At 37.0% G+C, this 16,631-nt stretch overlaps 1 protein-coding gene across 1 annotated transcript in view; it reads right to left on the bottom strand.

Moving 5' to 3' along the window:
- Positions 1-16,631, bottom strand: part of UBR5 (ubiquitin protein ligase E3 component n-recognin 5) — a 139,277-nt gene that overhangs the window by 81,005 nt on the left and 41,641 nt on the right. Inside the window, exons 2-8 of the mRNA XM_036264225.1 lie at positions 11,390-11,434; positions 10,934-11,015; positions 10,383-10,459; positions 9,351-9,470; positions 2,046-2,235; positions 1,700-1,859; positions 968-1,117 (exon numbers count right to left, since the gene is read on the bottom strand). Of these exons, the coding sequence (XP_036120118.1) occupies positions 968-1,117; positions 1,700-1,859; positions 2,046-2,235; positions 9,351-9,470; positions 10,383-10,459; positions 10,934-11,015; positions 11,390-11,434 (824 nt within the window). The remainder of the gene's footprint in view (positions 1-967; positions 1,118-1,699; positions 1,860-2,045; positions 2,236-9,350; positions 9,471-10,382; positions 10,460-10,933; positions 11,016-11,389; positions 11,435-16,631) is intronic.

A 16,631-nucleotide genomic window follows, 5' to 3' on the forward strand; every position in this document is an offset into this window, starting at 1 on the left:
AACAATATTAAGTCAAGCCATATGAAACTGCCATCAATGCAGGTCAAAAATCACCAAGTACCAGCAATTTCAAATAGTTCAAACTAAAAGTAATGCCTAAAGGGAGAAATTACAAGGAGTTGTTTGTGTTAGTTACTGAATATTTGAAAATGCAATACTTGATGTATTTAAGGCAATAATGTATGCATTCATTTAAAAACTTTTAAAGCTATTATTACATAATAGATTCATTATGTTAAAATATAGATTTGTTGTTTTAAAACTGTTTTTAAGTACTAGATATGTGCAACATTATTAATATAATATGGAATATTAATATAATATGGCATTTTCTTCAGTCTATTAATGATCAATAAATAATAAAACTGACTGCTACTGAATCAAGCAGTTTTACATTGTAGAAAGTAAAAACAATGACTTAACAAAATTAAAATGCAAACTAAATCTTACCAACATAGAAAAGTTTTATATTTGTAGGATTTCAAAATCTTCTTTCTAACTTCTATCATATCTTCTAAAATAGCATTTTAATAAGCTAAACATTTCTATATATTTATCATTGGCCAATCCTTTCTAAGAAAATGTTTTCACTCTTCCATTTAACCAGGATTAAAAATTAACAGAATTATCACTTTGATTTAATCAAATAAACTAAAGAGACTTGTTTTCTGAATGCTGCATGTCACTATACAGTAGAATTCTGCTTTTAGTTCAGAATCCTTAAACCTATTAAAATACAGGTAAGTCGAAACCCTTGATCAGTATTCCACAATGTAGGTAAGATCATCTCTAAAGTATTGTGGCTCTTCAAAATAAAAAATAACTAGTTTTAATGTCAAAGCATCCAAAAACACTAGTAAGTAATGACCTCATCTATAGTAATATCGAAAGTTCTAATACAGTGAATTGTTTACCACTCTCTCCATACAGCCAGCCAATGATCACAAAGAAATAAATTCAAAATTACCTCGAGATGAGCCTAGCCTGGAAAGTGATGAACGACGAAATGAAGGATAACCAAAATAGCTAATATCTTCAGAAAACATGGCGTCTGCATCAATAATGACACTTGGGTGGGCAGAATGAATGTCAGCATCAAGAAGAGACATAAGATCCTCTACAAACAGAAACAAATAAAAATGAAGCAGATACAGAGGAAACATCTACAGACCATTGAAAGATGTCTGCAAATTAAAGCAGATTAAAATCAGGAACTGACTAACATAACCTGAGAAAGAAAAGCAGTATCTACCTAAGAAATAAAGTGACCATTCTTAACAAATTGAATGCATATCTGCTGTTTGTGCTATCTAATAATCACAAGAAAATAAGATCTCTATTTAAGATATTTGTGACATCACAAAGATAATACAGCCAAAATGTAAATGCAGTTCAGTTAAGACATAATCAGTAATAAGGGCATCAAAAAACAACAATCCAGAGTCATCTGTTAGCCAGTGATGAAGCTATGCACAGACATCCATTTCTTTATTGGGACCAAACACAAATACACTGAGCAAAGACATTTCCCCATTTTCCCATAAAAAAAGAATTTATAATAAAAAAGCACTACAGGGAGAAATATCTACCACCTTGGAAATTAAAGTCAGAATATTCTCTGTACTTTAAAATTCCACTCCCCAGTTAAAAAAAATCTCTCCCTCCAGAGATGAGAAAGTCATGATGGTAATCTACCAACCTCCAGGCAAGTAAGATTCACTGGCTGTATCATCCCCATCATCTCCATCTTCATCATCCCGGCTAAGTAAATTATTTACAGCAAGGTTTACATCAAGATTTGTTCGCTGAAGTTCCCGAATAATGACGCTTCTAGATTTGCCTTGTAAAACAACTTGGGCCTGAAATAAATACAAAGAGTGCTATGCTAATTCTCTTTTGATTAAACACTTTATCAAAATCATCTTTCTAGGATCAATACAGAAAAGCATGATTTAATAATTCAGGATGAGTCATGACTACACTATATTCAGTTAAATCTCACCTTGTCCTGTCCTCTTATGTTAAGTATTCTACAAGAGCCATACCTGTGAAATCAGCTCCTCTGGGATGACAGATGCTGGAATAACTGGCTGGGGCTGACTGCCCAAAAGCCCAGACCCTCGATCCCGTCCTGTACGAATCACTCGAGTCTGTCGACGGGAATCTCGAGCTCCAGCTGACGACCTGCCAGAGGATCCTCCTCCACTCCCACCTACTCCAGAACTCCATCGACTTCTAAATATTGGAGAATTTATAGAATTATCATTTTATACAATCATTCTGAAAAGATCACTTCAGATCTCATTTCATTCTCAAGCTAAGATAAAGCTTTTGTCTAATTGATATTATATAGTAGTATGTTGATAGAACAAGATAAGAGAACTGAGCTTTAAAATAACACTTCCAATTTTTTAAATGTTTATGTATAAAATCAACTTTTAGCCCTGGCCGGTTTGGCTCAGCGGTTGGAGCGTCGGCCTGCGGTCCAGAGAGACCCGGGTTCGGTTCCTGCTAAGGGCAGGTATCTCGGTTGCAGTTTGTCCCCGGCCCTGGTTGGTCATGCGGGTGGCAGCCACTCTATGTGTCCCTTCACATCGATGTTTCTCTCTCTCTCTCTTCCTCTCTTTCCCTCCTGCTCTATCTGAACAAAAAATGGAAAAATGTCCTCAGGTGAGGATAAAAAAATAAATAAATAAAATAAAATCACCTTTTAAAAAGATAAATATCACCCTGGCCAGTTTGGCTCAGCGGTAGGGCATCAGCCCGGAGACCAATGAGTCTCGAGCTCGACTGTGGTCAAGGGCTCGTAACTCAGTTGCAGTTCGTCCCCAGCCCTGGTCAGGATCATGCGGGAGGCAACCAGGCAATGTGTCCCTCTCAAGTTGATGTCTCTCTCTCTTTCTCTCCCTTTCTTTCCCTCTCTCTCCCTCCCCCTCCATCTAAAGATGGATGGATAAACATCATCGGGTGAGGATTAAAAAAAATAATAAAACAAATATCACACTTTTGTAGCTTTCAAAGTATTTTTTAAAAGCTCCACATACCAAGTACTTCTAAAATGAGTGATAGTAAACATCTCGCTTGAAAGACCCATCAGATATAACTACTAATACTCTGTTACACAAAAAGTAAAATTCACTTTATGACTCAAGGTTTTGGCATGAAATAAAACATCCATTTGCAAAGGTAATATATTGTGCATTAGTATTTAGCACTATTAACCAACTTGGCCAAAGGTAAGCTACATTTTAAAACAACTTAGAAACGGCATGACATCTACATCTTCATGTATTGCCCCAAAAAGGAGAATTAAGTATCTCCATTCAAATTAAGTTAGCTAGATAACCATACACAACTGCTTTTCTGCATTCACTCAGATCTTAGGAAAATGGCAAAAAAACACATTAGCCTTTAAATTATGACAGTGCCAGGTCTCTTTAAAAGGAATCTACTCTCTTCTCCCCATAGACAACAAAGCTGGGAATGGGACAGGGAGGGAAGGAGAGGAGGGTGTCAATGGGGGAAAAATGAGAAACATCTTTAACAAAAATAAATAAATTTTAAAAATAAATAAAATAAAATTAATCTAATCATTCACTCTAGAGAGACATACTTTACTTCCACCTCCTCTGTACTGCATTCACAAGGCTGAAACTTTCTACCTCCCACTGCCAACAGATTTAGTTTACATTTGGTTTTCTAAGCCTTTTGCTTTTCCTCTTAAAAATGTGTAAATACATTAACCACTAACAACTCTCAAATCAATATACAACAAATTTCCTGGTCTCTCTTCTCCCTTAATTGGAAAACCCAATCTCTGCCTAAACAAATAATAATTTTTTTAAGTTTCCACAGTAAAACGGGGGGAAAACACTCCAGAAAACCTGATGTCATCCCTTCTTGAAGTCTTTCTACACTTGTTGATACACTCTATCAATTCATGTTTATGTAGTGTCTGTATCTATAGCCTACAACTGCCTGGTCAATTGTACAGAAAAACAGTATTGTGCATTCTCAAGGTCGCAATATAAAACATCACTTAATTTCAGCTACATAACCCATTTTATAAACAAAGTGGTAAAGAATCGATCATAGACCAAAAGAAAAACAAAGGGGCATTAAAAGCACATTACCATCCTGGCCGGTTTGGCTCAGCGGTTAGAGCACTGGCCCACGGACTGGAGAGTTCCAGGTTCGGTTCCCACTAAGGGCATGTACCTTGGTTGTAGTTTGTCCCTGGCTCCGGTTGGGGTTGTGTAGGTGGAAACCAGTCGATGCATCTCTCTCACACTGATGTTTCTCTCTCTCTCTCTCTCTCTCTCTCTGTCTCTCTTCCTCCCTCTCACTCCCACTATATCTAATAAGTAAAAAATATCCTCAGGTGAGGATTAAAAATAAATACACAAATAAAGAGTACAGGATTAGAAACAAATGCCACCAAATAAACAGATTAACTATAAACAAGGGATCAAAAACTTTTTCTGTAAAGAGGATAATAGTAAATAGTCTATTCGGTTTTGTGGACTAAACAGTCTTTGAGGCAACTACTCATTGTATGCCATCTTAGCACAAAAGCAGCTACAAACACATGGCTGTGTTTCAATAAAAACAGGAGGGGCCAGATGTAGCCTATAATCTGTAGTTTGCCAATCCTTCAACTAAACAAAGAAATTTATCGTTAAAGAAGGTATAGTTTCGCCCTGGCCGGTTTGGTTCAGCAATTAGAGCGTCGGCCTGCGGTCCTGAGAGACCCGGGTTCGGTTCCCGCTAAGGGCGCGTACCTCGGTTGCAGTTTGTCCCCCCGGCCCTGGTCGGTTGTGTGGGTGGCAGCCACTCGATGTGTTCCTTTCACATCGATGTTTCTCTCTCTCTTCCTCTCTCTCCCTCCCACTCTACCTGAACAAAAAATGGAAAAATGTCCTCGGGTGAGGATAAAAAAAAAAAAGAAGGTATAGTTTCACATAGACTTTGTTACATAAAAGTTATTCTTTTTTTCTCTTGCTCTGCTGTATTTATGTATCATTTTTAATTTTTTTTTCTTTTATTTTTTCCATTACCATTTATTCCCCCATATCCTCTTTAAAAGTTATGCTTTCGCCCTGGCCGGTTTGGCTCAGTGGTTGGAGCGTTGGCCTGCGGTCTGGAGAGACCCGGGTTCGGTTCCCAATAAGGGCATGTACCCCGGTTGCAGTTTGTCCCCGGTCCTGGTTGGGTCGTGTGGGTGGCGACCACTTGATGTGTCCCTTTCTCATGGATTTCTCTCTCTCTCTCTCTCTCTCTCTCTCTCTCTCCCCCTCCCACTCTATCTGAGCAAAATATCAAAAAATGTCCTCAGGTGAGGATTAAAAAATAAAAAAGTTATGCTTTCATAAATAAATATAATCAAATATTTTCTAGGTTTACCAAGTGAAGTGAAAACTTCATTTATTACATATTATTTTCAGAATTCTTATCATATATTCTTATGTTAGTTGTATGCACGGAACTATTAAAAGGAGATATATAATATTTTAATAAAGACCAGAATTATGTTTTCTATTAATACTTCTAGCACAGAATGAGCTAAATAAAGATTCACTCAACTAAATGGCCTAAAAACAAAAGAGCATAAAAACAAAAAAGCAAAGAAAGCATTTTGGAACCTCAATTTTTAAAATCTAACTTTACCTAAAAATTCAGTGTCAATTTTTTTTTAAGTATTTAAAACTTTCCTTTCCTCTTATATTTTGAAACTATTTAAATTGCTTCTAGTTGTATTTCTCTGCTGAGCCTTTGCACACATATGCTGACTTGACATTGTCTAATCATTAACTGTGTAGTTCCAGAAAATCTGGCTATTTAAGAATCAATGTATAAAATGAGTAAAATCTTCTGACCTAGAATTTTTATATTATATCTTTAGATTGACATTAACTTAAGACAAAATAGAAGAAGAGTATCTAGTTATAAAATTATTCATTATTATAATTCATAGTTATAAGTAATTTAAAAAGTAAAAATAAGGTACAAATTACCAGTTATAAAATAAGTAAGTTATGGGGATATAATGTACAGCATGGTGGCTAATAGTTAATAATACTGTATTGCATCTTTGAAAGTTGCTGAGAGAGTAGATCTTAGAAGTCCTCATCACTAGAACAGATTTTTCTAACTATGTATGCTGACATGTGAACTAGACTTTTTGTGGTGGTCATTTCACACTAGATACAGGCATACCTCATTTTACTGCACTTCACTTGTATTACACTGTGCAGATATTGATTTTTACAAATGAAGGTTTGTGGTAACCCTATGTGGAACAAGTCTACTGGCATCATTTTTCTAATACCATTTGTTCATTTCATATCTGTGTCAAATTTTGGTAATTCTTGCAATATTTCAAACTTTTTCATTATTACTGTATTTGTTAAATAGATCTGTGATCAGTGATCTTTGATATTAACATTGTAATTGTTTTGGGACACCACAAATAACACCCATATAAGGTGGTGAACTTAAAAAAATGTTGTGTGTTCTAATTGCTTCACTGACCCGTCGTTCCCCCATCTCTCTCCCTTCTACTAGGGCCTCCCTATTCCCTAAGACACAACAATATAGAAACTGGGCCAATTAATAATCCTACAATGGACTCTAAATGTTCAAGTGCAAGGAAGAGATGCATATTTCTCACTTTAAATCAAAAGCTAGAAATGACTAGGCTTAGTGAGGAAGGCATGTTGAAAGCCAAAATTGGCTGAAAGATAGATCTCTTGCACCAAACAATTAAATTGGGAATGCAAAGGAAAGTGCTACTGCATTGAACACAGGAATGATAAAAAAGCAAAAAACCCTTAATACTGACATTAAATTTTAGTGGTCTGGATAGAAAATATCTACAATTCCTTTACAGCGGTTATCAACCTGTGGGTCACGACCCCTTTGGGAGTCAAACGACCCTTTCACAGGGGTCACCTAAGACATAAGAGTAGCAAAATTACAGTTATAAAGTAGCAACGAAAATAATTTTATGGTTGGGGATCACCACAACATGAGATCGTGGCATTAAAAGGTTGCGGCATTAGGAAGGTTGAGAACCACTTACAAAGTTAACCAAAGCCTAATCCAGAGCAAGGCCATAACACTCTTCAATTCTATGTCAGCTGAGAGGTGAGGAACCTTCAGAAGGAAAGTTTGAAGCTAGCAGAGATTGGTTTATGAGGTTTAAGGAAAGAAGCCATCTCAATAACATAAAAGTGCAATGTGAAGCAGCAAGCACTGATGTAGAAGCTGCAAGTTATCCAAAAGATTATTTAAGATAATTAATGAAGCCCAGCTGGTGTGGCTCAGTAGACTGAGCGTCGTACCATGGACTGAGAGGTCTTGGTTCAATTCCTGGTCAGGGCACATGCCCAGGTTGCGGGCTCGATCCCCAGCAGGGAGTGTGCAGAAGGCAGCCAATTGATGTTTCTCTCTCTCTCCCTCTTCTTCTCTAAAAAAATAAATCCATAAAAACATTTTTAAAGAAGATAATTAATAAAGGTTGCTACACTAAATGAAAGATTATCAATGTGGACAAAACATCTCCCTTATACTGAAAGAAGATGCCATCTAGGGCTTTCATAGGTGAAGAGAAGTCAATGCTTGACTTCAAAGCTTCAAAGGATAGGCCAACTCTCTTATTAAAGGCTAATGCAGCTGGTAACTTTAAGTTAAGTTAAAGCAAATGTTCATTTACCATTTCAAAAGCCTAAGGCCATTAAGAATTAGGTTAAATCTACTCTGCCTGTGTTCTATAATGGAATAACAAAGTCTGGAATAAAAGCACATCTGTTTACAACATGGTTTACTGAATATTTTAAGCCTACTGTTGAGATCTACTGCTCAGAAAATAAGATTCCTTTCAAAATATTACTGTGTTCATTGACAATGCTCCTGTGGTCACCCAAGAGCACTGATGGAGATGTACAAGATTAATGTTGTTTTCATGCCTGCTAATATAACATCCATTCTGCAACCCATAGATCAAGGAGTAATTTCAACTTTCGGGTCTGATTATTTAAGAAATAAATTTCGTGGAGAGACAGGGGTGGGAGGGGGCGTCAATGGGGTGAAAATACTGTAATACTTTAAATAAAAAAGGTAACTTTTTAAAAACTACAATTCATAGGCTATTGCTGCCATAGTGATTTCTCCCGATAGCTCTGTGAAAGAATTCACCATCCTAAATGCCATTAAGAACAACTATTTGCCAAGAGATGTAGGCTGTCCTTGAGAGCTTCTACCTCTAAGTCTGAGTCCAGTTAAAAATGAGCTTTTCTAAGAGTAACAAATAAATAAGAAACATCAAATCTCAAAAAAAAGAAAAAGAAAGAAAGAACAATTGTGATTCATGTGGAGACATCAAAATATCAACATTAACAGGAATTTGAAAGAGGATGATAGTAAGTGCAGATGTAGTGGAAATAGCAAGAGAACCAGGATTAGAAATGAAGCCTGAAGGTGCTATAATAATTACTGAAATAACAAGAAAGGCTTGAGAATTTTACATAAACTTAGTTGATAAAGTATCAGCAAGGTTTGAGAACTGACTCCAACTTTGAAAAAAGTTCTAATGTAGATAAAATACTATCAAACTGCATCACATGCTGCAAAGAAATCATGCATAAAAGGAAGAGTCCATCGGTGTGGTGGACTTCACTGTTGTCTTACTTTTAGCTATTGCCATAGCCACCCCAACTTTCAGCAATCATCACCCTGAGCAGTCAGCAGACATCAACATCAAGGCAAAACCTTCTACCAGCAAAAAGATTACAATCCCCTGAAGGCTCAGATGATGGTTAGCATTTTTTAGTAAGTATTTTTAATTAAGGTACACACACTGGGTTTTTTAAGACGTAATGCTACTGCAATTAACACACTAATGGACTAATAATAATGGTTTTTTGCACTAGAAAACCAAAAAATTTATTTGACTCGCTTTATTGCAATATTTGCTTTATTGCAATGGTCTGAAACCAAACCCACTATTATCTCTGAGATAGTGTGCCTATAGAAATATAAATTAATTTAGAAAGAACTATCAGATTTGGATACCAGAAAGAAAAAAAAATATATTTTTAACCGAAGAATGAGTCACAAAACCAAAGATGGTATCATTGAAATTTTTAAATGACAAATAACATTATAAATACATGTGAACATTTTATATTTTGAAAAGGTCAAGACCTGGGTTATTTGTAATTAGCCTGTGTGGGTTATATTTATCATGGTGAGCTCCCGTCCAGAGTTCAGGAGTTTCTTCATTCCATCACAGCAAGAATCTCGGAGCACTGGCCCAAACCAATGCATGCTATCATCCAGCCACAACTCACCCCAGGGTGTTGCCTGCCAGCCTGCCCAGAGTCTCGGAACCTGAGAGAAACCATGGGGAGTCACTTGTCCTACCGGGCCTCGAGGTTCTCCCTGCCCCGGAGTTGCTGTTCAATTTAGACCTGGGGAAAAAAACAAGAGGTAGAACAATCAGAATAGTCCCTAAATGCCTAGGAACAAGCCTGGATTTCCAAGCTTCACTATTCTGGGACTTCCTATAGTAAAATACCAGCCTAAGTATTCTCTGATTAATCCTACTAAAATGTATAGGTCACATCAAAGAGTAAATCCAACAATCTGGGGTTCTTTCCTGGCCGAAACTATTTTCAAGGTTTAACTACAGATAAATTATTCTTTAGATTTCTTAATCAAGCTTTCCTTAGAAGCAGTCAATTGAAATTCATCATACACTGTCTAGCAACCTTTTTATATGCCATCGTTTATAAAGATCAAAATTTTAAAGACCCTGTCATTTTAAAATTGCGGAACTTGATTTGAAAATATTAAAAAGAAAAAAACATAACAAATTATTTCAATCAAACAGCAAATCTAACTTGGGAATTTTTAGGTAGGTCCTGATATTTTAAGCTATAAACCACTGCACATACATAATAATGAAAATCAAACTACAGCCCTGGCCAGTTTGGCTCAGCCGTTAGAGCGTTGGCCTGCAGACCAATGAGTTGCGGGTTCGATTCCGGCCAAGGGCATGTACCTTGATTGCGGTTGGTCCCCGGCCCTGGCTGGGGTCGTGAAGAAGGCAACCAGTCAATGTGCTCCTCTCACATCGATGTTTTTCTCTCTCTCTCTCCCTCCCACTCCATCTGAAGATAAATGGAAAAATGTCCTTGGGTGAGGATTAAAAAAAAAACAAAAAAATCAAATTACAAAGTAACTACATTTCACTCTACTTTAAGGGTCTCATTTTCTGCAATGCATTTTTTTTTTTAACTTGAGGGTTCTCAAAATCAAAACACAGGTTTAAAATAATACCTTTTAAGAGTTAAACATTAAATAGAAAGGACATGTCTTACCCATCATTATTATCAGGTTTACCCAATTCCAATCTGTCTGGCTGTACTGAAAAACCGATCCTGCAAACTCTACCATCCTAAAAGCAAAGAAAGGAGAAGAAATTTCCAAAGTAAAAATGTACATTAAAATTTGAATTTATTCAACAAACAGACTGATTATGTACTTATCACTATTAATTCAGAAGACAATGAATAAACTCACTTCCAGAAGGTGCTCACACCTGAGCTGGGAAAATATGTTTTACATACATTACCAAGAAATCAGTAAAAATAATTTAAAATATCTCAATCTAAAAGAATCAGAGTAAGGAAATGACTGGATATCAGGAACTCCTCCATTATGTTACTAATTAGTTTCAAGTTCTAGTAAATCATTTAAGCTTTATCTAGGCCAGAGAATTTACACAATAGGGAAATGGAACTGGGTGATCTCTGAAATACCTCGTGCAAGAAACTGCTATTTTTCCATGGTTAAAAGGAAAGAAACTTAATGATGCAGCTATATTTTAAGTGTTTATTTTCATTTCTCTATCTTAGAGTAAACAATTTACCTCAAGAAGAAAGGCAGCATGATTTGGTCCCACCACACACTGTTTAATAGTAGCCTGTTCCAATACATTCAAAGGGGGATGGCTGGTGAATTAAAAAAAAAGTATGTAAATAAACGTACTTTGTAAATGGTAAATACATCACTGAGTTGTTTTCTATTTTATCCAATTAAAAACAGAAAAAAAGAGCTGGCAAACCTGTTCTAAAAAACTAGTATTTACATGTTTTAAAGTAATAATTGAGGAAGAAGTATATCCCCATAGTCATTATAGCTACTTGGTACGCCAAATTTTTTAAAGCCAGCATGAACAGAAACTGTAATTCAAATGAACCCAATTTATATAAAGTTGATAGTTAGATTAACATATTCCTAACAGATGCTGCCTAAATATGAGTTCTTTTTCCTAATAAAAAACATCATTCTTTTCAGGAAATTTTAAATATTTTACAACTCTTACCTGTTTAAATTATATTTGTTCAGTTTCTCTGAAACTTCCCGTAACCTTTAAAAACAAAACAAAACATGAATAAACCACATGTAGAGATCCTTTGTAAACAAAGCAATTCTAATCTGATAGGTACTTAATACCATTATTTTGGTGATTTCTAATGGTAGTATACATAATATTTGCTATGGCAAGAATGTTTTTATATTAAATGATTTTTGTATCCCCCCAAAAATATCACAAATCAACTCTGCAATTCCTTTCCCTAACTATCCCATCAGTAACTTCAATAATAATAATAATAGTTAATCCATTTTACACATGAGGAAACTGACGCTTCTACTGTTTATAGAACAAAAAGTGGCAGTACAGCTGGTATTTGAATCAACGCCCGATGGAAAGCCAATTTTTAAACACTGTGCTATATGTTCCGAGAGAGTCTTGAATGTACATGTGTATCATGAAATGAAAATATATGGGAAGCACAAATGTATTAAGAATTTAATCTAGCCTGGCTAGTGTGGCTCAGTGGTTGAGCTTCAAACCATGTACCAGGAGTTAGAGAGGTCGGATGGGGCGTATGCCCAGGCTGTGGGCCAGGTCCCCAGTGGGGGGCATGCAGGAGGCAGCCAATCGATGTTCTCTTTCATTTATGTTTCTCTCTCTCTCCCTCCTCTCTCTCTAAAAATCAATAAAGAAAAAAATCTTTTAAAGAATTTAGTCTAATGAGACACAAAAAGCCCAGCAGCCTTAAGTGACAGTGTCAAGTTCTTAAACGGTCTTATGACACAAAACTATACAAATTAAAACCTCAATATCCATATCTATAAAACAAGAATAACACCTTTTTGTTGTTGTTGTTAATCCTCACCTGAGGATATTTTTTCCATTGATTTTTAAAGAGAGTGGAGAAGGAAAGGAGTGGGGAGAGGGGGGGAGGGGGAGAGGGGGAGGGGGAGAGGGGGGAGGGAGGGACAGACATCAGTGTTAGAGAGACACATCCATTGGTTCCCTCTGGCATGCCCCCTCTCACCGGACCAGGAATCCAACCTGAGACCCTTCTGTGCTAGGGCTGACACTCTAACCACTGTGCCACACCAGCCCATTTTTAAGAATACTGAATATTCTTAGAAAAATCTCAGAGATGCATTAAAAAAAATTAACTCATATTATCTATTATGATGTTGCTGCTTCTCTCAAAGAAAGTTTGCACTAATACAGAATACAGTCGGCCCTCGTTTATTGTGGTTAATCAGTTCCAGATTGTACTGTGACAAATGAATTTCCGAGAAGCGAAGTAGAATTCTTTATTTATGTACAGTCGTCCCTCCCCACTTCACGCTTCGACTTCCACAACTTCACTCTATCGCTTTTTTTTCAAATATGGTGCAGTATATACAGTATAGTATTTGAAAAAACCGCAACAGAGTGAAGCCACGACCGTCGAAGTGCGAAGTGGCAAGGGACGACTGTACTGTAATACCAATTTAAACACTTGTCAAACTATACAAGTAATTTTATAAAGATGTAATCAAATGTAGAGATTTTAAGCACTGAATTCTATGAAATTACCAAAACAAATGCCTGGTCTTTCCAAACTTTGTCAGAACTTCTTCTCTTAAAAAAAAAAAAAAATAGAACAGTAAATCAATACAAAATTCCATAAACTCTGCTCTCTAAAATGTGGCAAAAAGACATGAAATCAAATTTCAATCATTTATACTAATAGATGAAAGTGGAATACATGCTCAAAAATGAATCATACCTTACAGCCAATTTAGGATTAAAAAGCTGCCACAAATCATATAATATACGGGCAAACAATCTATTTCAATAAGAGATTGTAGTAGCAGCCAATTGTCCCTCAATGTTACTTTATCCTGGTAGTTCTATCCTCTGTTCAACACTGAGGAACATCTTTCAAACACTAAAATGTGTACAGTAACTGTCCAATACCAAATCATATTCCTAAGCAAGAATTACTTTCAAATGATGCCATAATTTTTTTCCCAGTAGTAGATACTCCCTGGTTACTTTATTCTCATTCCCAAAGAATAGCATCTGATCATGTGTGACATGGCCGCCAATAAAACACATGTTCCTTTTTATAGTGTAGTGTTACATTTGTCTTCCTGGAATGTCAAGCTTTTCCACCAAACCTGTTTCCTCAATTACAAGGCACACTTCTGTGTTCCAAGATCAGAGAAAACCCCGTAAGAGTAATGTGCTGTGGAACTCATGAGCTCTGAGAGAAGGTCGGCTAAAAATCAGGGAGAAAACCTGGGAGGCTCCAAACTGCACGGCTCCACTCTGAGCAGGAACAACCTTTGGGAGACCCAAAGCAGAAGTGGGAGTGCTCACACTCCCCTCGGCCACAATTACTGTCATTCACAAAACTTTTCACACAGCTAGAGTCAGAATATGAGAAAGGGTTAAAAAAGATTTTACTTTCCAAAAACCATAGTAGTGACATTTTTAGAAGGTACTTAATTCACTGGCTTACAACTAAACCCACTCATTTCCATTTCTTTTTTCTTAGCTCAACACTGTCTCTAGAGTTTTCACAAAGTATACAATATTGGGGGGGGGGGGTAAGGGGAGTAAAATTTGTCAAAGCTTTTTCAAAGCTGGACAGCAACTAAAATTAAAAATTAATGCTCCTTTCATGGTTCCAAATATTCTAGGTAGACCGTATCTATAAAACTAAAATAGGTTTTGAAGATATCAAAAAGGTAGAAAATATTTAATAACAAGAACTTGGATAATTTCAGGATACTAAGGGGATAGAGGAAATAGTTACTACCATCAATTAATTTTTCTAATCTTAAAAATCATTATGGAACCCTGGCCAGGTAGCTCAGCTGGTTGGAGCGTTGTCCTATACTCTAAAATGTTGTGGGTCCAGTCCTGGCTGGTTTGGCTCAGCGGTTAGAGCGTCGGCCCACAGACCTGGGTTCGGTTTCCACTAAGGGCACGTACCTCAGCTGCAGTTTGTCCCCAGCCCCGGTTGGGGTCGTGTGGGTGGCAACCATTCAATGTGTCTCTTTTACATCGATGTTTCTCTCTCTTTCTCTTCCTCCCTCTCTCCCTCCTGTTCTATCTGAAGATAAATGCAAAAAATAAAATAAAATAAAATGTTGTGGGTCCAATTCCAGCTCAGGGCACACACTTAGGTCTCGGGTTCAACCCCTGGCCAGGGCACTATGGGAGGCAACCATCGAAATTTCTCTCTCTCTTTCTCTCTAAAAAGAAATAAAAATTTATCCCCGGGTGAGGATTAAAATAAAGATATGATATGATATGATATTCCCTGGCCAGGTTGGCTCAGTGGTAGAGCGTCGGCCCTTGAACCAATAAGTCGTGGGTTCCATTCCGGCCAAGGGTGTGTACTTATGTTGTGGTTCATCCCCGGCCCTGGTCGGGGTCCTGCGGGAGGCAACCAGTTGATGTCTCTCTCTCAGGGCGATGTCTCTTCTCTCTCCCTTTCTCTCCCTCTCTCTCCCTCCCATTCTATCTGAAGATAAGCAGAAAAAGATCCTCAGGTAAGGATTAAATAGATATACATATATAAAATAAAATATAATAAATATATAATATAATAATCATGGTGGACTCCTAAACACACCTGAAATGTACACCCATTTGTATTGGAAAAAATACCCACTGGATCGCAAGCAGTCTGGGGATTACAATAAGGGCTCATTTAAATCTATCAGATATCGCCCTGGCCGGTTTGGCTCAGCGGTTAGAGCGTTGGCCTGCGGTCCGGAGAGACCCGGGATCGGTTCCCGCTAAGGGCATGTACCTCGGTTGCAGTTTGTCCCCGGCCCTGGTTGGTCGTGCGGGTGGCAGCCACTCGATGTGTCCCTTTCACATCGATGTTTCTCTCTCTCTCTCCCTCCTGCTCTATCTGAACAAAGAATGAAAAAGTGTCCTCGGGTGAGGATAAAAAAATAAAAAATAAATAAAAAATAAATCTATCAGATATCTAGTTCTCACCTAAGTGAGAAAAGACGGACAGTCATCTCTACTTCTTTTCAGTCCTAAAATTCTTATGAATGTATGAAAGCAAATGTCTCAGCAGAGTACATATTTAATGGTTTTATGGAAATAACACTTATTAATTGTCATATTCAATTTCATCTTACCCATATGAAATTTTTATATACAAATTGATTTTACATGGACACTTGCTTAGAATGTTTTCCCAAATATTAAATTTTTTTTTTACTTTTCTTAAATTCAATCCCAAAAGTTTAAATAAAAGGTAGCATTCTGCCCTGGCCTGTTTGGCTCAGCGGTTCGAGCGTCGGCCTGCGGTCCAGAGAGACCCGGGTTGGGTTCCCGCCAAGGGCACGTACTGCGGTTGCAGTTTGTCCCCGGCCCTGGTTGGTCATGCGGGTGGCAACCACTCGATGTGTCCCTTTCACGTCGATGTCTCAATGTCTCTCTCTCTCCCCCTCCCTCCCACTCTATCTGAGCAAAAAATGGAAAAATGTCCTCAGGTGAGGATTAAATAAATAAATAAATAAATAAATAAATAAATAAATAAAATGTATCATTCTTCCAAATCAAGACAGTTATCATGACTATACCGGCCACCTACACATTAATTTACATGAATCTCAAATAACAGTGACAAAAAAACCTTCAAGCAAAACAATAAACTGTAAGTTGTTTCCTCAGCAGACAAACAAATCACAGAGTTATGGTGGCCAAATCACGTTCATTTAAATTTCCTCATTCTTTCTGCATAATTATTAGGTCCTTGTCTACTTTGAAGGGTCTTCCTTCAAAGGCTTAAAATGCTTAAAGTTATTAACTATATTTCTTCTCACAGCAACATTAACAAAAGCTTTTCACATTTTTTAAATAAAAGGATAACCACCCTACAGCTCAGCAAATTCCATTTTAGAATAAATCTTTACATGTGGTTGTAACAGAAAACAATTTTAAGAGCACAGTGTAACATTACAAAATAACCTCGTAACTCAGTACTTAATCTCATTCAGGAACATACAGGAGAGGCTTTGTGGGTGGCTATAACACACAATGGATAGGTGAGCAATAAGCTTCTGACAATCCTTAGCACTCCTACACCAAAGACTTATTCAATAACCTATTTTATTCCTTTAAATGTATAGACAACATTTTACAGATCCAGAGGCTGGAATTTTTTTTAAGCACCAAGATAAGGTAACAGCAAACTGATGTTAATAAAGAAAAGGAAATCCAAAGTATAACAGTACTTGCT

The sequence above is a fragment of the Molossus molossus genome, unplaced genomic scaffold (genome assembly GCF_014108415.1).
Source record: "Molossus molossus isolate mMolMol1 unplaced genomic scaffold, mMolMol1.p scaffold_m16_p_16, whole genome shotgun sequence".
NCBI classification, from domain to species: domain Eukaryota; kingdom Metazoa; phylum Chordata; class Mammalia; order Chiroptera; family Molossidae; genus Molossus; species Molossus molossus.